This window comes from Psittacula echo, assembly GCF_963264785.1.
Source record: "Psittacula echo genome assembly, chromosome: 18".
Classification (NCBI taxonomy): Eukaryota; Metazoa; Chordata; class Aves; order Psittaciformes; family Psittacidae; genus Psittacula; species Psittacula echo.
The window spans coordinates 3,580,468-3,601,821 of NC_137754.1; the positions used below are offsets into that span (position 1 = coordinate 3,580,468).

Consider the following 21,354-nt stretch of genomic DNA (forward strand, 5'->3'; position numbering starts at 1 on the left):
TTTGGTGTATTTCTGACCCTCTAGGAATAGAAATAAAGCAGCTATAGAGCTCTGAAAGCAGTGCCCTCTGCTCATGAGGAGATGGGGCTGTGGTTGTGCAGCCCTCAGAACTGGAATTTATGTTTTTATAGCGCTGTCAGCTGTTTAAAAAGCAGAGTTCTCATGTGGTGGCCTTCAATCTGATGTACATTTTAGGAATGAGGTTTGGGGGATGCACTGTTGCTTAACTGCAGGCTATGAAAGCAGATACGTGTCTAGGGGTTGCAGCTTAGAGAAGCTGAGCAATATTCAGTGCCTGGCTGAAGGCAGTAAAACTGCATCATTGCTTCAAATGCCTGTTATGTTATTTTCCCCCAACATTTCCAACAGGTTTCCCATTGATTCTTCCAGGTTTCTGTTTGAAAGACAGGTGAGAGTCGAAATGATTTTGGAAATGGATCTAAGAGTGTATTGTTTGACAGTGAGAGAGGCTTTTAAAAGAAGGGCCTTGCTCCATTGGACTGGGCTGCTGCCTATTAGGAAAATTATGGAAAGCAGAGTTAGAGACAGGAAAAAAGGGTGATGGAATTGAGGCATTGATCTGTGCTCCTGCCAGTGCAGGACAGTTCCCTACTGTTTGTCTTTACTAATGGTTTGTCTTTACTAATGGTTATCTAATGCTGTTTATAAACGTGACAAGTGAATGCGTTTATACCACTTCTCTCATGCTCTTGGCTGCAAGGATTTGACTCCAGCCTAGTTTTTTCCCACAATGGAATAGAATTGCATTGCTTGTTGTTACAAAACCTTTTACTACTGCTTCCCTTTCTCTTTGATGTTTACATTCCTCAAATACTTGTTGACCACTTCACTTTGTTTGCCCTTCGAGTTTCCTTTAATAAATGAGCCTCATGAATATTGTGCTGTTTTTGTTGCTATCCTTTGAACTTGTTTCTCTGTAAGAATAGCTTTCTGATTATATGATGGCACCCTTATAATAAAGTTAGTGGTAGAGATTAACTGATCATACAGAGCACGTATTTCAGCAGCTTCCATGAGAAGTGATTGATTGGATTTACGCAGCTCTGAATCACATTAGTCCTTCCTGCTCCTATATCGTGTTGCAAGAACATGCCTAATTTGCTTTGTGCTCTTATCCTGCGCACTGAGGAGCCGCGCTGCTTGCTTGCTTTCTGTGTATTGCTGGGCCTGACTTTGTGTTTCCCACCTTATACCTGTTTGGAGTAGGTACAAAAGCAAGGGCAGTGGTAGGGTAGCATTCTTTATGCTTTGCCCAGAAGAGAATCACAGTCTCTGTTTATATTGCTTTTGAGGTAGGCTTTTGTATGTGTGTTTATACACACTTTCAATATGAGTCACATTGCTACCTTCTGTGCTTTCTAACCCCTCTGCAGAAGACGACCTTCCAAGGAGTTTATATTTGGAAATGCCCCTATGCTGAAGACAAATATTTCTCCTCTTGCTGGCTGTGCTGCCTGCCGTTGTAGTAGGGAGGTAGATGGTTTGTGTTGTGTCTGATAAGGTTTGGAGAAGGCTGCATAGTCCCTCCAGCTCAGCAAGATAAGATGTAGAAATGACTAAGTACTGTGATTTGTGGGAGTAAGGAAGTTGAATTTAGAGGTTATTGGGATTCGTTGGTCCATGCTGACTGCTCTGCTCCTTTGTCATCACAGAAGCACTCCCTCGTGGCTTTTATAATGGGGATTAGAGGGATATTTAATAAAGCTCTTCTAAAGTGCCCCTGCAAAAATCCTTGGGGTGCCAGGGATGTGCAACAGCGTGGAGAAGCTGTACCGGGACAGTAGAACAGGTAAATAAGAGCAGGAGAAAGGAAGAGGTCCTGATATCTCAGAGCTGACATCGGTGTCTGGAGTGAGGAGCAGCCAGGGTTAACTGAGCTCCAGCGATGTGGGCTACAGGGCATTCTTAAAGAGACAGTGGGAGCTTTTCTTTCCAGTGGGCAGCAGCCAGTTCAGATGCCAGAGCTGGGTAGCCAGTTGCAAAGAAGGCTTTGTTTCAGCCATGCCAAGCCGTTATCGGAGCGAGGAATCTTTTTGTCAACCACTTTTGAGAGCATAAAATGCATCGCAGCAGTGAGATTCTTGCCTGGTTTAATGATCTCTCTCCCAGCAGAACTGCTTCTGCCTGCAGTTTAAATGGTGGTTTCGGAACCGGAGAGCAGAGGAGCAGGGAAGACACGAAGCTTCACCCTGGGCAATGCGATGTGCTAACAGGTGGCGATGCCATCACTGAGCTCTTCGTTTCTCATCTCCCAGGCAGGCAGGAGGACTCCTTCCTGTGGATGCAGGTTCCTGTGTGTCTGTGTGTGCATGCTGAGGCCAGGCAGTTCCTCAGGAAAAAGGCTTCCCTGATGCAGTGCAGGGCTGGGATGGAGATACAGAGGGTCGGGTGGAAGGGATGAGAGTGGGGGGAGAAGACTCTGGTGGAGCAATGCTCTGTCTTCATGGGGTAGAGGCTGCACTGAGCTGTTTTAGTGTTAGTGAGTCTCTGGGTGAGCCCAGCAGATAACAGGAATCTGAACCCATCCTGGAAGAGTGTCAAGCAAGGTTAAGGAAGTCAGTGGGTGAGAGTGGGGAAGAATCCAATATGTGTGAATGGGTGTTGGGATTGAAATCAGGAGTCCGAAGGTAGAGACTGGGGTAGTGCTCTGGAGGAAGGCTTTAGGAGACTGCTTTTGGTTGGGATAAACAGATTGGAACAGTCCAGAGGAATGGTGAAGCTGGCGTAACTGTAACTGAATGACGTGATGTAGAAGTGCACACTGCACCAGCCAGTGCTAAAGACAGACATCAGGCCCTTTTAGGGCCCTTTTCCTCTTCCTTCTTTACATAAATCTACTCACAGGTCTGAGCTGCTTCAGCTCAGTGCAGTGTGGAGTAAGGGGCAGAGGGGTGGTGGAGGGATTGGAGTGGGGCATGTCTGTACCAGGAGAGCGGAGCCCAGCCCCTGGCACAGAGCAGCTGATGTGCATTTTGCTCTCCCCAGTGGCAGCTATTGAAGCTTTATCCAGCTGTCAGGGAATTCTCTCTTTGTGCTGAGCTTGCATAGGAACAGCATATCTGAGGGAGCAGAGCGGGATGTGGCTTTGTCATGTTTGGAATGGTATGCCAAGAACGTGATGTGTTTGGGTTGGGTTTGAGGTGCAGTTTTGCTGCTGCTTGTCCCCTGGTGGCTACCTTCACAATGTAACGGGAAGTACAATAGCATGATATTCAACTCCATCCTGAAGGGACAAGAAAAGAAGGATACACGGATAATGGAGGCACTACTGTAATGATTCCACAGGGACCTGTAACTAATAGGTGATCTCCTGTTTCTGTTGCTATTTTCCTTTGTGTGTGTGATAGCCGTCCCCTGGTCAACCTGTTGTTTTGCTTTTCTCTTCATCCTCTCAAGCTGGGCATGGAGCTGGGATGCGCTCGGTCCCTGAGAGTCGAAGGTGCCTCCCTGGATTGCAGCAGGGCTTGAAATCAGTGCAGCCTCTTTGTCTTTGTGCCTTTCAATGCATGGTTGAAGTCTTGCACTGTAAGCTTCTCACGGTGAGGGCCCTGTCTGCCTACAGCCTGCCCAGCCCTGAGCACGGTGCTCTAAAACAAATACGTACTGGAATTACTTTTATTAGTGCTTGATCTTGGAGAAATCAGTTAAAGTTATTGATGTGCTTATTATTCTTCATTTCAAGCACGCTGACTGTCAGCAGCACAAGTGCTTCTGGGGTAAAATATGCACCAGCTTATCATCAGTGGGCTAGAATAGAACATATCATGGTTTCGGAGGAAAACAAGAGATGGATTTAGTATCGAGTAGAAGCTGGCAGAGGATTTAGGGATATGTACGTGTCTTTGTAACGTATGATTAGAAACTCAAATCTGAGAATTTCTGGAAGGTCAATTCAGCCACCCTTTTCCACTGCATCATCCCAGATGATGGGATGACAGACCGGGGGCTATTATGGTCCATGATGCATTTGTTTTGTGCTCTGCTTTTATTCTGCCCGGGGTGCAATGCCTGCCTAAATTGGGATGCTTATGGAAGCAATAGCTGTAGTTACTATAGGGATCTTGGGCAGTTCCACATGTTATGGCAGTGGTTGCTGAAGAAGCTGTCTGGAAATACACTGGCCATGCTAAAAGTGTTTGTCCTGTGCGATGTAGGCTCCAGCTCTTGCTCAGCCATTTCACTTGTTGATGCTAAGCCTAACTCCCCGCACACTCTTTGCTAACATCCTTTCACCTTGCCTGCTTTTGGCTTTCCACACGGTGATTGTTTGAGCGTGGTGCTGAGGACAACAGGTAGGGTTTCCGATGTGAGGTGGGATCTGCTCCTTGTGAATGCCTTGAATTCTGTGTGGCTCCTTTTGTGCAATTAAGGAAAGCTAATTAGCTCCTTTTAGTGCAGTCTCCTTGCAGAGGTAGCTGACCTCTTGTTGATCCTGGATTAAGTTCTTACCAAGAACTGGCTCTTTGTGTGTCCCAGTTAAGATGTTGACACTTTGTTCTCTCTCTCCTTGTTCTCCTCCTCCCCCTCTTCCTCTCCATGCCTTTGAGCACATGATTGCCTGCCTCCTCCATCCCCCACTACTGTAGGAATCCATGAGCTCTTAGCAGCCACTGTATCTTGCTCCATGAGAACGCCATTGTCAGCTCAAAGTTCTCTAAAATGCTTTTTGCTTGATCCGGTACCTGTCTGGGAGCTCATTCTATGGGAGGGAGAAGGAAGAGTTTTGGCAGTGCTCCTTATTGCTTAATAGGGTGAGAATACTGTGGGGTTTGAAGAACAGCACCCATTCTGTACGCTGGAGGGATGCTCCATGGTGTGAGCAGGAGCCAGCAAACAGGACCACACATCCCAGTCAGAGAACTCACCCTGTACAATGCTGTGCATTCAAAAGCAGAGCCCGTATCTTCATAGTTAGGAGGAAAGCAGCTCCTGTGCTCCAACAGAGGTATGAGCAGAAATATTCAACATGTGCAAAGTAGTAATTATCACCCAGCTGCATCAGTTAACCACTAATGCTAATCCTACTTGGAGATCTTGAGGCTGCAGCACTATGAGTTTTCCCTGAGGACGCGCTTTCTTGTACATTTCTGCTGTCTTTGAAGACAAGGCCAAAAGTACTATGAAAGTGTGAGCGTCCCTGGTTCTGTTCTGCGCTCAGCTGAAAAGGAAAGATGTTGGGGAATAACCGTTTAAATCCTTCAAGCTTTGAAACTAGAGTGTATTAAAATTGAACAAAGAACTATTGGGAACGGGAAATGAAAAACCTTGCGTGTTTTCAAACCCATGTTCCCAAACACTTTACAGGCAGACTTTGAAAGACTGCTGTTTGCTTCCCTGTCACTGGTATGGCTTACAGGGGGGGTAAGCCGTACCAGTTTGAAATAGGGTTTATGTCAAACCTACCTGCTGCTCTGTAGGCCTGGATCTTCAGTCACTGGACTGTCTTGTGTGTATCTGTCATCAGCCCTGGGCTTTAATGGCTCGGACAATGCATTGTTTCCTCTCACCTGAGAGATGCAATATGCATGAGTGTGCTTGTGTTACGGCTGGGTCTGAGACAGCAAAGCAGAAACCAGCCCTCCAGCAGGCAGTAAAGATATGGCTTCTGCTGAAGAACCTGCCACAGATAGGCATGATCTGAATTAGAGCATCCTGGGAGGGAGTGCTCCCGATGTGTGACTTTCACCTTGCTGTAGGGGTTGGTATTCAGGCTGTGGTGTGTGACCATGTCATGCCACAGATAGCTCACCACTCACTCCTCCTAAAGCTGTCCCTCACACATGAAACAATGCCCTAGTGCTTGTCTGGATTCTTAGTACCAGGGCAAAGGCTGAGAGACATATGTGCAAGCAACCCTGGGTTTAGCCTTGTGGATCTGATAAAGTTTGTAAAGCTTTTGATAGGTGGCATGATATTTCAAATTACCCATAACTCTGCCTCTTGCATGCTATCCCAGATACACCTAAGAAGCTTTCCTCTAGGTCCTGCATTTCTACCATTGCTCTCACAGTGTTTGTGGAAGCAGAACTCTCATTTTATTCATCTTTCCTGACAGTCTGAAGGATGGGTAGGTCTTAAACTCCTGTATTGAGTCTATCCTACCACTTCTGCTTTGGGTCTCCGTGTTCTCTGTGGTTCCAAATCTGAAGTAGCCATTAGACTGAATTTCCTCACAGCCTTCAGGGCAGCGTAGCTCTCATGTGACTTATGAAAGTAGTATCTTGTTCAGACCTTGGTAGTCATTCAGCCATGCCAAAATGTGTAGAGGCTGGGACAATTCCAACTATCTTCACACATCTGTGAAAGCCACACAAAAAATAAGCACTGAAAGACTCATAGGCTGTAAAACAAAATGGGACCATTCAGATATCTCTGTGAAAGCCCTGTTGAATGCAAGGTATAAGACTCTCCTGAACTGATTTTTGCTTGAGATACAGAACAGCATTTAGGAAAGCATAAGAGCTTGCGTAATATTGTTTGCCACAGATGGCTAATCTAGCCTTGAATTAGTTACAGTGGTTAATTCTGTTTACATCCAAAAATGCCTCTCTCTTGTCTTTCAGCACTTGGTACTGTTGCACTTTCATCTGTTACCTGCTATTATCAAACTCCTGTTCCAGGTGATCATGTAAAGCTCTTCATTCCTTGCCCTCCAGTCTGTGTTGGATGGATTCAGTGCCACTGTCTTTGCTGTTTGTTGCTCTTGTCTGAACCCTGTCCAGTTTATGTTTGTTCACCTGTCATTTCAGTGGGAGTCACACCATCCTTGGGTATGGAGGTCCCATTGCATTGGACCCAGGGAATGGGAAAGTTTGTATGTTACATGCCATTTTCTTTAAACATGTTTGTAAACGCACCAGTTCACAAGCTTTTGTAACCATTTGAAACTTGTAATGGTCACAGATGAAAATGAAAACCCAAGGTGCAAGTTCTAGTGGCTCTGCTGCTCACCTTGGGTTTTCTGAGTGGATAATGATGTATTCTTGCTCGTGGTTAAGTTTGTATTGGAGAAGTGCTTCAGTGCTTCCAGTGAGGCCCACAAGACGTGGGTTTCTCAGTTGCAAAACACACCAGGTTTACCCATAAACACTGGAACCTGGTCCAATGAATTGAAGGTTAGAGGCTGGAGAAGAAGGCATCGCAAACTTTAGAGAGATTTCTGTGTTGGCAGAAGGTCGATGTGTGTGAGGACAAACCCACTTCATTGCCAGTTGTTACTTAGCTTTACAACTTCTTCTGTTAGAGACTGTTCATTTCCATACAGCTAGAAAGCTCCAGCCTTATGGGGACTTACAGATTTAAAGCCTAAAGTGAGATGTTGCTGGATAAAATGACAAATAACGTTGTCAGCTTGTGTGATTTTTGGTGCAGATTCATTTTGTTTGGTACTCTTTGTAAATCTCCAATGCCTGTAAACATGGAACTACAGGGGAAATATTATAACACAAGTTTAACTGAAAAGAAAAGCTTGGGAACAGAACCTGAACAAATGTGTCATGGAATCAGAGGTATGAAAACCAGATTTTCTTAGATGAAATTACATTTTGTGTGCCAAGTTTATGTTCGGGGTGCAAGTTGATGTATTTTAGATGCTTGTGGTTGGCAGCACTGTAAATGGAGAAGGTGAAGAAAGAAAGCACTACGGTCCCTCATGGCACAAAGAGGACACTGATGGATCTCTTAATGGGGCAGTGCATTTGTGAGAATAGTGGCATATACACACTGAACCCATGTGCATCTATGTGTATTCTTTGAGTAATATGAACAAGAGGATGGTACTGTTGTACTGCCTGGATAAAGGCATGTATGGTGATAGGGTTTTGCATTTAAAATCATGTGCAGCATTTGAATTGCATAGTGGCAGGAGTCTGCTTGAGCGCTGATTCTCAAGTGCAGAGCACCTCCTGCTCCCACTGATTTTGATTATAATGAAATGATGGATAATCAGCCTTTTGGAAAGATGCTGTTTTGGGACATTAGCATGAAAGCTGTGATTGATTCTATAAAGCGAAGAGAGAACGGTCACCTCTGTGTAAGGAATGGGTAAAATGCAACAAAAGAAGGGAAAAGGCCTCCATCCTTCAGCTTATGGAGTTTATATTGTACTGTGAGAGCCCTTGAGAGGGACTGTAACCTTCTTAGTCTGGGATAAAGATGTCCATGAGTGGGTGTGTGGTGTTAAAGCGAGGTGTATGTCCCTCAGTGAAACACCACATACTAATGCTGCTCTAGGGTTGTAAACTTGGCTTGATAACCTGCCTTTGAAAATCCCAGGCCTGTTTGCACACGGATAGGCATGAAAAATGAAACCAAACGAACCTTTCTTAGATGAAGCAAGCTAAATAGAGTTGAGGTCACCTTAATTCCGAGCGAGTGTGTCCTCACAGTGTTTAACTCGGTTTAGATAATCCAGTTAATTAGGGTTTAATTTCCCCTACTGTTCCTGCATCGACACGCTCCCAGGTTTCCAAACTTTCTCCCATGTGCGTGAATGGGCTGGTGTGCGCACAGCGAGGATGAGGACGGTCTCCTCAACCTGTAGGATCTCTCGCTTGTCGGCTTTGCCAGACTTGATGGGCAGCATCTGAAAGCGGCAGGTATAATAGGGGGACACTGGGGAGATGTTGCAGGTCGTCCCCCCCCCCCCCCCCATTCTATCTGGACAAGGGGAATAATGAAGGCATGAGGGGGGCTGCATTATGTAAAGCAGCAGCTCTTGTCTGCGTGCGCACGCGTGTGTGTGTGTGTGTGTGCTGCTGTGCGCGTGTGAAAGAGCCAGCAGCGACGGGGGGGAGAGCAGCAGGGGCCGAGCCACGCAAACCACCATCAGCACACACAGTGGGGAGGGAGGAAGGGAGGCTGAGCCATGGCAGGAGCCCCAGCACTATGCTGAGAGACGGGGCTCCCCGTGAGGAGCCCCTTGCACCCCCCGTCTCCCTGTTCCCTTCGGGAAGGGCTCTGAGATGGTGCAGGAGGTGAGTACCCTCCCACCTCACCGCTGGCCCACCCTCGCTCGCCCCCCGCCACGCACGAGTGCATGAATGAATGAATTCCTAGCTGCTCCGCGCTGCACTACGGTCCCTAATGGCTACCAGGTTAGTGTTACTCTCCTGTTCCTTCTGCTGATGCCTCTCTTCCTCTCCCCTCCGCGTCTGTGTGTGCCGTGTGTGCATGGATGTGTGTGGAAGGGGCGGGCGTGCTGTGCTCGGCACAGGTCTGCCGAGCAAATCTACCACCGGAGACATGAGCTTTCGAGGCAGATTAAATCTGGAGTCCATGTTGGTTGCCGCTGCTGCTCCTTTCTGTTTGGGGGACTTGAAAGCAGACAGCGTGACATCATGTTGCAGAGATGCTTCGTTTCTTTTCCCTTCCACAGGCTGATTCCTTTTCCCCCCTTGTTCTCCCCCGTGCACGCACCCTACCTCTCCCACAGTAGAATTGCTAAAGCAGCCTTTTTGATTGTTTGAAACCACCGATGGGCAAATCTGATTGTGTGCATTTTCAGCTTCCATTCCCCTCACCCCTCCTCCTTTTCCGTTCACGCCTGCTGTCTCCTCCATCCCCCCCATCCCCAAAGGGGCAGTTACTGCTCTCATAGCAGCTGGGGCTATGGAGGGAGGCAGAAGGGGGTTGATGCCGGGAGGACAGGCGATGCGTCACGGGAGGGCAGCTGGAGCCGCGGCAGGGTGATGGTGTATTTGTTTGCCCATGTGCTCCCTTGCTCTTAAAAGGGCTCGGAGCATGCACAGTGATGCCTTGCCTCTGCGCTGCATTCCTCGCTCTGTTTGTGTGTTTGAAGTGATGGGGAGGGGTGGGATTTGTTTTGTGCTCCTTGTTTGAGGCTGTCCTCCAGTGCCTATACAGGTGGCTTTGGTTTCTGGCAGTAGGAAATGGGGGGTGCTAATAGGCGGTGAAAATCTGCTGAACCCCCATTCACTAAAGAATTGGTGTTATTCAGATTACTGGTGATTAGCATTGTCCTATCTATCAGGGAAAGCACTGATTCAGTACAGAGGATATATTCCTGTTCCCTTGCTTCATTAAATCACATGCATATGCAGGAGAACTGCTTTTGAAGCTGGTAGATTTAGGATGGAGCTTGTGGTTTTGGGTCAGTGGGAAGGAAACTTCAGGCCGAATCTCAAGAGATGTATTTTACCGCAGCACAATAACTTTGGATGCCCAACATTGCGCCAAGGGAAGCCTCCAACTCTCTGTGCCACTGAAAACCAGAAAGCTGGATGAAGCAAGAGAGAATATGTTGTGTATGGGGACAAGCCTGAACCGGGTCCTCAGGACAAAGGGCTGTGCGTGACTCCAGCACTGAGGGTGTCTGACTCTTCTCAGTATCCCTTGACTCTCTCTGTTTTTAGGTGTCAGCTGAACACTGTATGGTTACTGCAGATCGGGGGGGATTGCATGGAGGGTATCAGGGCAAGGGGCTGTGAAACTGTTGCATCGTTCTTTTCCCAATGGTAAAGGGATGAAGCATCAAGAGATGAACAAAAGAAATCGATTTGGTCCCAGCTTTGGCGATTACAGCATCTTCCATTAACTTATGAAAGCTGATGCCGATGAGCAGCAGGAGTGAGTGGGAAGCTGTGCAGCTCTGGCTTTGTCTTCTACTCCCCAGCTACACAATATCCCTGTCCACCCCCGCTCTGTCGCTGATAAGATGTGGTGTAAGGCTTCATTAGATGTTTAATCTGTGGTTTTAAAAAACCCTGCCACAAGGCTGGAATGCGTTGAGGGAGATGCTACCTGTGCTGTGGCCAAAGTCCTGGGATGCTCGTAGCCTTGCTATGTTTTATAGCAGGAGATAGGCAGAAGGGAAGAGTGCTTTTGCTGCTGTTGGGGTAATCTAGAAGGTGTATCATACATACATCCTCATCCAAAATGAGCATGGATCTTTATCACTATCTATTTAGTGCTATATTGCATTATTCTCCCTGGAAACAATGCAGATGGACTGATGTACTACAGCAACAATGCATCTCCAAACCATTAAGGGATTTTGCAGATAATGAGGTTTAAAATAAGCATGCTCAGATTTATTTTCACCTCACTTTTTATTCTTTGAGCTGCCAAGTTTTCAAACTTTCCTTCACATCAGGGGTGGTTTAAGAGTGTCCTTCATTATTGTATTTAATTATAAACAAGAACGTGCAAGCTCTGTTTTATCCCAAATTCTGGGCTCTGAGATTTTCAAGAGAGCATCAGATATTGCCCTTCTTGCTGTTAATTACAGGAGCCATTGGCATTGTGGTGGGAGGGAGAGGAAACAAAGCCCGTATCTGTTCCTTTTTTAGAAGTACAGCCATAGATGGAGTGACCATGTTGGAGCTGTGTCTGAGACATGCCATCAGCCTCAGAGGGATGTGAAATTCTCTTTTTGCATTATTTCCCCTTTATTTCTCCCCAGGTTTTGTATTATCCATCATGCTTTGTTCCATGTGGTTTGCCTTCCACCAGAGCAAACCGAACTACATTAATCCGGGGGTGATGGAGGGGTTTGGTGCATGATTTGTTACATGTGTTGGTTCTCTGCAGGTTAATGATCCTCCCTAAATTAGGGCTGTTGCATTGTTGGACAGTATTATTAAGATCTGTCTCGTTCTATTTTGACAACATTTTCCAACTTTTGATTGGGATTTGTAATAGCTCCAGCTAAAAAGGGAGAGGTGGAGGCATTGTTTCAAACGCAGCACGGTGGGAGCTTTTGTAAGACATCAGGCTATTTGTCCATCAGAGTTGATAGTCTGTCTCTAGTGGTAACCAGTATCAGATGGTTCAGAGACAGACAATGACATTGTTAATAATACATTTGACCAACCTTGCAGTGCTGTATATGGGCAGAAGGCAAATTCCTTCCTAATGCTTGCAGTGATTTGCTAATCCCCTTGAGCGTAATAATTGCATTAATTTTGCCTCATGAATATGTAAAGATGCTATTGAATGTCATAGGAAGAGGGCATCATTCTGTGAAACGTCAGAACAATCACAGTAAATCTTTGACAAGGATGGACTTTTCTGTTAAAAACCAGTTGTTTAAATAACAAGCAGAAATTATGCTATTGCCATTATCCTTTTTAAAGCAATTGCCATGAAACACTGCTCAGTTACTCTACAACCCTCCAGGTATCACTGCTTTTTTAATGTAATGCTTGCTTTTCTGTCTTTTTTACTGGGAGATGTAATATAAGTATAGCATTTTGTTATTGCTTGTAGAACCATGCCAAGCCCAGGGAATTGCTGGAGGGTATATGGAGGTTTTCATTCTTGGATTATCAATTTGAAGTGAGTGTAGGTTGGTGATGATCAAAAGTTGTTACCATCTGCTTGCTGTTTGGTAGACTGCATAATGAGTTTCTGAATCTCATCTTTTTCCACTGATGTCAGACTGTACCACAGAAAAGTATCTTTGTAGGCGTCTAATGAACCCCTTTACTAGCTGTTTCTGAGAAGAATTAACTCCTTTTGGACTACGTGCAGGCTTGAGGTGCCTTCTTGACCTTGCAGTTTTTCCTGCTCTTTACAAGGCTTTATCAGTAGAGTCCTGTTCTGTGCTGGAGGATCTCCTTCACTCTTGTTTAGGAAAGCATGTAAGCACAGGCTTGACTTTATTTGCACAGATTTCAGGCAAACAGAGTTCAATATATGCTGAAGTTCTTTGCTGTTTTGGAGGCATACAGCGCTCAGCTGGTTATAGAATTAAGCCCAACGTTTGCAATGCTGTTGGTAACCCCAATTCTGGGCCTTAAAGAGCTTACTACCAGGTAGGTGCTCTCGGCTGCAGGGAGATGCAAGCAACTGAAGCACATTTATGTTGTAAAGTTAAGTTCTTCTGAGACCTGTGGCAGACTTGGAGGCTGCTGCCTAGCTTTCCAAATCGAGGAAGTCAGAGGGGGTTAGAAATACACTGCAGGAAATGGTGTCATCGATGTGTTTCTGCCGCCTGAGAAGCTGGTGAACACGATGAAGGTGGGAGCATCATGTACCAGAAGCTGCCACTTGCTCACTTGAGCTGCCCTTGTAACAAATCCTTTGGTTTTTCACAATGTAGTGATTATTTTGGTTCCCATCCTGCAGCTGGCAGATTCAAATGGATGTGCTGTGTGCGTCTTCTTACTGTGTGCATTACTACCTGAGAGGAGAACAGGCTCTGTTGTAGTGGCAGGCAGGGTGATTATTGCAGGTCTGGTAGGATGGACAGGCTTACATGTTAGTGCAGGGATGCTTGAATGTCATTCATGTCACAGACTCAAAGTCATGTTTCTTGCTGAGCTCTCCATTAAAACATTGCAGAGTCCTCAGGGTTCCTTTATAGCTGTAAGAATCCCAGGCATAGCTTGTGGAATACAGACCGCAGCCATTCCCAAAAGCTTCTGCTTGCTGAAGTCACTGTTCACTGGCTGGTTCAGATCTTTACAGGAGATACTCCACTGGAGGAGGAAGTTTGTATTCTTTGTCTCGCCTTGCATCCTTTCTTTGTTGGGTGTTCAGGGTAGGGTATAACCAGGTAGCTTGTCTGTGCATTGCCAGTCTTCATCCTTTTTCCACCACCCAAAGAAAAGCTCAGATATTGAGGCTTGTCCTCCACGTGACTGAACAGAATTTGGCCTTTTCCCTTCTGCATCGCACTTTCTCATGTTATTTTTACCGCAGCTCCAATCATAAGATGAGCTGCTTCTCTTAGGCACAGTATGAACATAAACCAAGAAGACACGCTCTGCCTGTATACTCTATATACTCCACCTAGGAGTAAAGGGCTGCTGCTTAGGTGGGCTTGTTTGTGTTGTGTCCCTCACTTAATCTGTTGCATCTACTAAAGGCTCCGCTGCGGGGGTATGGGAGGTCCTGAATGCGCTGTGGTCAATTAGGTCTGTAAAGCATTATTTATTACTATTATTTCATTTCAAAGTGGGTCAAGCCGTTTTGGCATTTCAGGCGCTGATTCCCGGTTCAATGGCAGGCCGTGGTCACTATGGCAACTGCAGAAAGCGTTCGTCATGGCTGTGCCTTGGGTTAGATTCAAACTTCAAGGACTGAGCAGGGAGTTTTAGGGGCTCAGGGCAGGGGGAGGCGAGTGGGACGGAGCTGCAGGCTGGGGGGGTTTGTGCCCAGCCTCATATTCCTCATTGTGTGCACACGCATGGAGCCCTCCATGTAATAACAAATACTCAGTGCTGCCCAATCATCAGATGGTGAGGTGGATTCAGCCCTGAATTTGATCAGCTCTCCTGCCTCAAGCCTAAGAAGGCACCCTTGAAGCTGTCTGTTTTTCCCTATCTGCAAAGGTGATAATTCGTACATACCTAACACTATATGTACAGATGGATTGAGATTGTTAAAGCACGCCAGAGATGATGCTCAGTGACTGGAAAATGAAGCTGGGAGACCAGAGAGTACCCGAGATTGTGCTTGGCACCAAAACCTACGGCTACAGCAGTGTGAACTGAGCCTGGACAAACATATACATGCCAACTTTAAGGGAGTTAGTGCTGATGGTGCTCCTGTGTAGCTGCATCAGCATAGGTTATTCATCATGACTGAGGAGCTCTGTAAGACCGTGGATGATACAGCTTGAATTGGCCTCCATAGCTGCATCTGTGCTAGGCAAGCTAAGGCTGGTTTGGAGCATGTATGTGCTCAGAGTGTAAAAACTGAGATTGAATCTTCCATGCCTGTGTGCAAGTGTGTATTGGAGCTAGTATTAATGTATTTATTGCAGTCCACAGAAGGTAGAATTTGTCTCATTTGACTACAGTTTGCATAGGACTACCAAACTTTTTAGTGGTCTCATCTGAGTTTCACATGCATGTGGTGCAGCTGGTACAGTAACTGGTTATATTGTGTTTTACTTTAGAAACAGTAAAAACTCAGTGCTCCTTCATATCTGCAACCAGAAAGCAAGCAGAACCTTGGCTCCATTTGACTTAGTCTGTGTTGGAGCTGCTTGAAGCTGAAACTCAAGAGTGAAACTTGTGAGTGTGAACTCACATGAACTGAAAATGAGAAGGAGATTGTGCATGATAAACCTGGGTTTCACAGAAGAGAAGCGAGTATGTCTGTTCAAACAGATGTAGCACAGTGGGACGTGACTCAGGAACGTTGGCTTCAAATTCTTGCCTTGTATTTCTGGGGGGATCATCTTTTGTTCAGTTTTTAGTTTCAGGTATCATTTGGAGGAATTAATGCTTGAATATTGCTACAGTTGTGCTGTACATGGAGTTGGCATTCAGTATTCCTGTGTCTTGACCAAGGAAAAGGGGCACACAGTTTGCTGTTGGCGTTTCTCTTACCAATTGTAAGCTTATTGTGTGTATGACAATGAAATTGGCTCCTGTTGATGTTTGCATAAGCAACTTTGTAGTGTTCTGTCTGCAGCTTGTTTAGGGAAAGTATCATCACTTGTGTGTTAAAACAGACAGTGACCAAAGAGAGGGTAATTCATGAGACCTGTTCATCCAGTACTAAACCAAACCCGATAAAGGAGTGCATTACATTATCTGACTAACGTGCGTAAAATGGTTTTGGCATCTTCAGAGGTAAGAGGTGGCTGTGATTTTTATCTGAGAATGAAGGAAACCTCAGGCACGTTTTCAGAAAGGAAACAATCCGCTTTAACTCCCTCACTGTACATCCCATTGTGAGAAGCAAACTTTGGTTTGCTCTATGTAATTGGGCTTAAATTATAGCCCTCGAGAGTTCAATTGTATTCACTGCTTTAATTCAGTCCCTTACAGCTGTAATTCCCTCACCCTTTTCCTATTGCCTGCTCCTCTGCCTTGCTCAGATGTGGCTTTGCTTTTGAATGCTCAGAAGATAACAGGGTACAGTGACAACTCAGCATGGCAGAGTTAGCACAAAGTTCTTCCTTGGATCAGCCCAGGTTCCACTGTGACCTGCAGGTTGCAGAGTTGAACAGTACCAGCAGGGAAGGCCTCAAAGATGTTTGGGCTGGTCATAAACAGTTTTGGCTGTTAAAGGAAATGAGTTACAGAGGGAAAAATGGATGCAGCGTGTGGTATTTTGAAGTGTCTGGCAGGAAGAAGAGGCATCAAAAGAGAAGGAACAGTGAGGAAATCTGAGTTTTCCTGTTCTGTATAAATACGTATGTAACTGGCTTTCTGGTTTAGGTGTTAGGGCATTTACTGAAGTTCCATTCCCCTAAATGTTTCGTGTCTTCTGTGAACCTCTGTCAGGTCTTGCTTTTCCCCAGTATGAAAGGGCAACTTCTCTTTCTTTAAATCATGAAAGCTTTTACGTCACAGCAAAACATTTCCATGCCCAATTCGAGCTGGTGTGGGAAAGGATGGTTAGATACAGGAAATCATGACTGTGGTGTCTGTCATCATGACTCCCCTCTCAGCGCCCCATCGTTTTTGATGATCTTTAATGGAGTGTTTCCTAAGAGACGTGGTTGGTTCCATTTTTGTGCATCCTGTTGAGTCCAGTTACACTTGCTGGAATAAAATAAACGAGGGACATAGTGGGACTCCATTAAGAGTGGACTCCATTGAGAACACACTGATAACCTCTTTTGCTTTTGAGAGCAAGTTTAGGTTTCCTAAGCTCAGATCCTCCTTTTGAACCCTCAAAGCTGACAGGAGAGAATGAGTTCATTCTCTGTGGTCAGATGAATTGAAGAGTAGGTGGAGAAAGACACTGGCAAGCCGCTGTAGTTCCCGTTGCCACTGGTAAATGTAAATGTAAACGCAAATGTAAATGTAAAGACACTGGTAAAGCCTAATTTCACTGGGGACATAAGTCCTACGTGTGGCATTGGGCGCATCGCTTTGGGAAGCCAGATTTGTCTGCTGTGCTGGTGGAGATACCTGTGAGTGATGCTCCACGTCAAGGATGGATGCAGTTGTATTCGGCTTGAGCTGAAGATATTAACCCTGCTCTTTCTTCCTTTGTCTCTGTAGTACTGCCAGTAACTCCAACCGCAGCACGCCTGCCTGCTCCCCGATCCTGCGCAAACGCTCCCGGTCCCCGACGCCGCAGGACTCCCAAGGAGACGCCATGGTGGAGAAAGGCTCGGACCACTCGTCAGACAAATCCCCTTCCACGCCGGAGCAGGGTGTACAGCGTAGCTGCTCCTCTCAGTCAGGCCGCAGCGGGGCTAAGAACTCCAAGGTGAGCAGCGAGCAAATGCCTTTGGGCAAGGTGTGCATGTGTCCCCAGCTCTAAACCCTCTAATGCAGTACACTGGCTTTGTCCTGTGCCTTTTTCCTTGTAGCTAACTTTCCTCTTTCTTCCCCCATCATCCTTCTGGAGATTCTCTAAACTGGGAGCCATTTGTATAGGTCAGATTTTGGCACAGCTCTAGCATCCTTTTAGCATCCATGAGTTGCTGATGGCTTGTACGGCAGCTCCATAACAGTTTATGTAGGCTAACGATTTTGCAGTTGAGACCCTGTTTCTATGGGAGGCTCTGTGGTTTTGAGAAAGACCTTGAAAATCAGCTGTTTTTATAATCTGGAACATGAAGGGTCCAGGAACAAATATAGGTTCCTCTGTGCAGACAGCCTAAAAAGGGCCCATGCATGTCTCCAGTCCTGAGCCCAGTGTTGAGGTGAGGCTCAAGTTGCACAGAATCAGTTAGCCTATCCGCTGCACATTATATCCTATCAGTGCAGTATTCTGACTGTCTTGGCCAGAGTAGATGATATTTTCCCTAGAAAGATGCTGTGTCTTTTGAACTGTATTCGAAACAGCTTTGTCTTTGCTGTTCTGAGGAACAGGGTTTGGTGACTCAATTTTCTGTGAGCAAATGGGGCCTGTTGAAACACACATGGGAGCCAAATATAACCTTTGATTATAACCCTCATGTGAGTGGTGTATTATAAGATAGTTACTTGTGTATTTCCAGTGTTCTCAAGTGAAATATTTCAGCCTGAACAGCTTCATGGTGTCACAGGTATAACTCTGATGGCTTATGTGAAATGAGTTGTTAGATCTTTGCCAGATTTAGTGCTGGACACAAAAAGTCTTCATCCACTATCCCACACAAGAAGTGTTCATCCACTCCCCTTTGTGGTCACTGTCAGCAGAGGAAATGGGATTCACTGGCCCACGTTCACTGGGCTGAACTGATCACTCACTGCTATGGGGAGAGTATGGGAGTTGAAAAGAGTGGGCAAAGAGTTTTCTCAAGATGGATCGTTTAAGACCTGTCAGCTCTGAGGTTGCCCTTGAGGTCAGACTTGCTTCCTGTGCACTCAGCAACCTGCAAACACCCCCCAGGGCAGCAGGACCGGATGACAGCATCAGGCATTACAGTGCCAGCAGTGTGTCCCCAAAGGAGAACCGTGCAGATGGGAGGCAGGCAGGATGCTGTGGTTATAGCCATGCTGGGGGACACTGTCCGGGAAATGGCATCCTTACTGAGGGGGAGTTACAGAAATGAGTTGCTGTGATTTAAGGCCACAGGAGTGCTATATCAACGTGATGACTATAAAGCTTGGCTTTATAAAAGGGAAGGGGGATATAATGTTTTCTGTTGGGTTTGTGGGTTTTCCTTCTCTTGATTTGCGAGGTAATTTTTCTTCTTTCCTTAATTTCTCTCTTTTCATTCCTGCATGCTTTCTCTCCGATTAAGTCACACAAGCGCCTCTCCAAAGTAAGCCTTCTTTTTTCTCTCCTGTCCCCCACTGTAGAATTGTCTCATCACTCAGAAACCCTCCCTGTGGTACTGAGCGGTGACCCCAGTAAGGCATTCTCCTGGTGCGGCTGTGAGAATGTCAGCAAGAGCTCAGCCCCGTGCCTGTAGCTGAAGCTGGTTTCACTTATATCACTGGGATCTCATTAATATTTGCTCGCATGGTGTGAGAACTGGCCTGTTCATCACATTCCTTCAATTACTTCTGACTAATTTTAGCCTTTAAGGTTTGCTTTCCCTCCCCCTTGAAGCGAGCTGCTGTCTTTGCCAGGGAGAAATCTGCCGGCTTTGGTAGGCTGACAGTGCCATAATCCCTTCTCTTTCCTCTCTTCTTACTTTATGCCTTCCAGAAACAAGAGTTGATCCCCACAACTTCTTGCTTGCTTTTTATGATGAATAGTAGCTCTGTGGCCAGTGATCTCAGCTTACTGCCCTCACACGCTTCCCTGGGTGATGTAAATATTAAAGATCAGTGATTTCAAATGAATCCAGCTTAAACCTGTTAGAACAGACCTGTCCCAAATGAATTGCGAGAATTCATGGGCTCGCTCTCAGAGGTAATAAGTAGAAGATCCCTCTGTGGGTGCTTGGATTGGAGATAAGATCATTTGAGATTGATCTCGCATCTCTATGCTACCCTCAGAAGAGTGTACCAACCAGAAATGCGGATGGGATGCTTACTGGATACCGTGCCAGGCTGTTGGCATTTCCACATGTATACAAGGCAAGTTAAAACCAGAATGGCTTGGATGGCTTCATAATCCATAGAATCAATGCCTTGGCCTTTCCCCTGTTGATGCCTTAGGTTTCATTCTAGGCGAGTTCTCAGCAGTGGAGTCTGCAGTGCTGGCTTACTGTTTTTCCTTAGTCGTAGTGCCTCTTGTATCCAGCCTGACCTTGCATGATTGCTGGTGTCTGCTGGAAGCTTTGTTATGTCTTTTATTAGACAGATTGTCTTGTGCTTGGTAACTGTAGCGTAAACCACAACAGTGTGAAAGAAGCTCTATGGAAGATGCGGGTCTGGAGTAGCAAAGAGTCCTGAAAGGATTGCTGGTGAGTAGAGGTGTGTGGGTCAGGACAGGTCGTGGTAAGCTGGAGGTGGCTTTGCCTAAGCTATGAAGAAGTTTGTTAGGAGAGGGACTGAGGGGAAGAACACTGGTAGGGAGTGCTGTATACGTAAAATGTACGCATAGTGGTACTGTGATGAGCAGCACGTGAGGATGAGAGGAAAACCCCAACAGCTTTAAGAGAATTAGAGAAACAAGAGGGAAGTGGACCTCAAGGGGAGTTCCAGTGCGAGGAAGACAACGCACAGAGGGAAGGGGATCCTGGGCATCACCTCCCCAAGCCTGTGTCAGAGCCTACTGCCTTGCTTACCATGGTCTGTGCGCAAGGTGAGCCTAAAGCAGTGTCAATCTCTTCTGTGCTCCCCAAGGTGGCTTTCTGTGGTATAAGGGAGGAATCTCGGATGTAATAACCCCCCTTGATTCTCCCCACACAGATGATGATGGTATCGTTAGCACAGGGTGAGGTTAGGAATAGAGAGCCTAAGATGTTAACATCTCCTTTCTCAGCCTCTTCTCCTCTCCCCACCCTTCTTGTGCAAGAAGAACGGTCTCATTTTCCAACCTGTCTCGCTAATGAAATGAACCAGCTTGAGCCCATGAGTTTGATGCTGTGTTTATACAACTGCTGACAGATCTGCTTGAAGTCCCCTGCCCTCTTTTGTCTGTTGTGTCAATTGTCGTGCTGCAGCGTTGCCATCAGAGGGAGCGCTTCGCCAGGAGTTTTTAAGCACTGGGTGACATCTCCAGGAAATCTGTCCTGGAGGAAGAGCTTTGCCATAGTGTCCGTTATGTGGCATGGACCAAACCACCGACAGGCCTGTGTCAGCATTAGGCTTTTACTGGCAAACACTGCTGCTTTCTGAACTTAGTAAGAAACCCCCCTTTTTGCTAACAGCCAGCAATGAAATGTGTATTTTTAACTCTTCTGCTCTTGCTCACTGTTAAAAGTGATTTCCTTTCCCTTGTAAATCCTTCAGATTTTTCCCACTGTCTATAGCTAATAATGAACGCTGAGGATAAATAAGAGGTTAAGGGAAAACATGAGTTTTGATGTAGCCCTGCAGACTGTAGAACAGTTTAGGTCTGCTCAGAAGGTCTCTTGTCTTCAAAGCAGGGTTGATGTGGTTAGAACAGGTTGGTCTAAAGTCTTGGCCAGCCACACTGTGCGGAGCTGCAAGACTGGAGATCTCCTAACCTCATTGAGCCCTTGCTCCAGTGCTTAATCACTCTTGAACAGGCTTTTTCCTCCTACTCAAGTAGAATTTCCCTTACTGCAGCTTATGACTGTTGCTCCTTGTCCTTCCAATGTGTGATTATGAGAAGAGTTTGGCTGTGTCTTCTCATTTACCCCTGCCACTGGGTGGTATAATCCCCCTGTACGTAGTAGGTGATGAAATACTGGTCATTTTGGACCAGGGTGAGGGATTTAGGAATAAATGTCATCCATTTCTTTCAGTTATATGGGCATAGGGATTTAGAAGTGAGGTGAATAGCATAGATTTTGGAAGAAGGTGAGGAGAAAGGGCTCTGGAATCTGTTCCAAGCTCCACCCTCACCCTGGTTCTGTGCCTCTGTTTTCCCAATTGTAAAATGGACTTA

The 21,354-nt window shown here is 46.1% G+C and overlaps 1 protein-coding gene across 8 annotated transcripts in view; it reads left to right on the forward strand.

Annotated features, from left to right (window-relative positions):
- Positions 1 to 21,354, forward strand: part of GRAMD1B (GRAM domain containing 1B) — a gene marked incomplete at both ends in the record, with an annotated part of 79,989 nt that overhangs the window by 38,664 nt on the left and 19,971 nt on the right. For 5 of the 8 annotated variants that reach the window (XM_080631522.1, XM_080631521.1, XM_080631523.1 and 2 more), the window contains one exon: positions 16,953 to 17,163. In XM_080631522.1, coding sequence (XP_080487648.1) covers positions 16,953 to 17,163 — 211 coding nt within the window. Of the gene's footprint in view, positions 1 to 16,952; positions 17,194 to 18,628; positions 18,650 to 21,354 lie in introns of those variants that run through there. The other 3 variants (XM_080631519.1, XM_080631526.1, XM_080631520.1) reach the window with 3 other exon arrangements.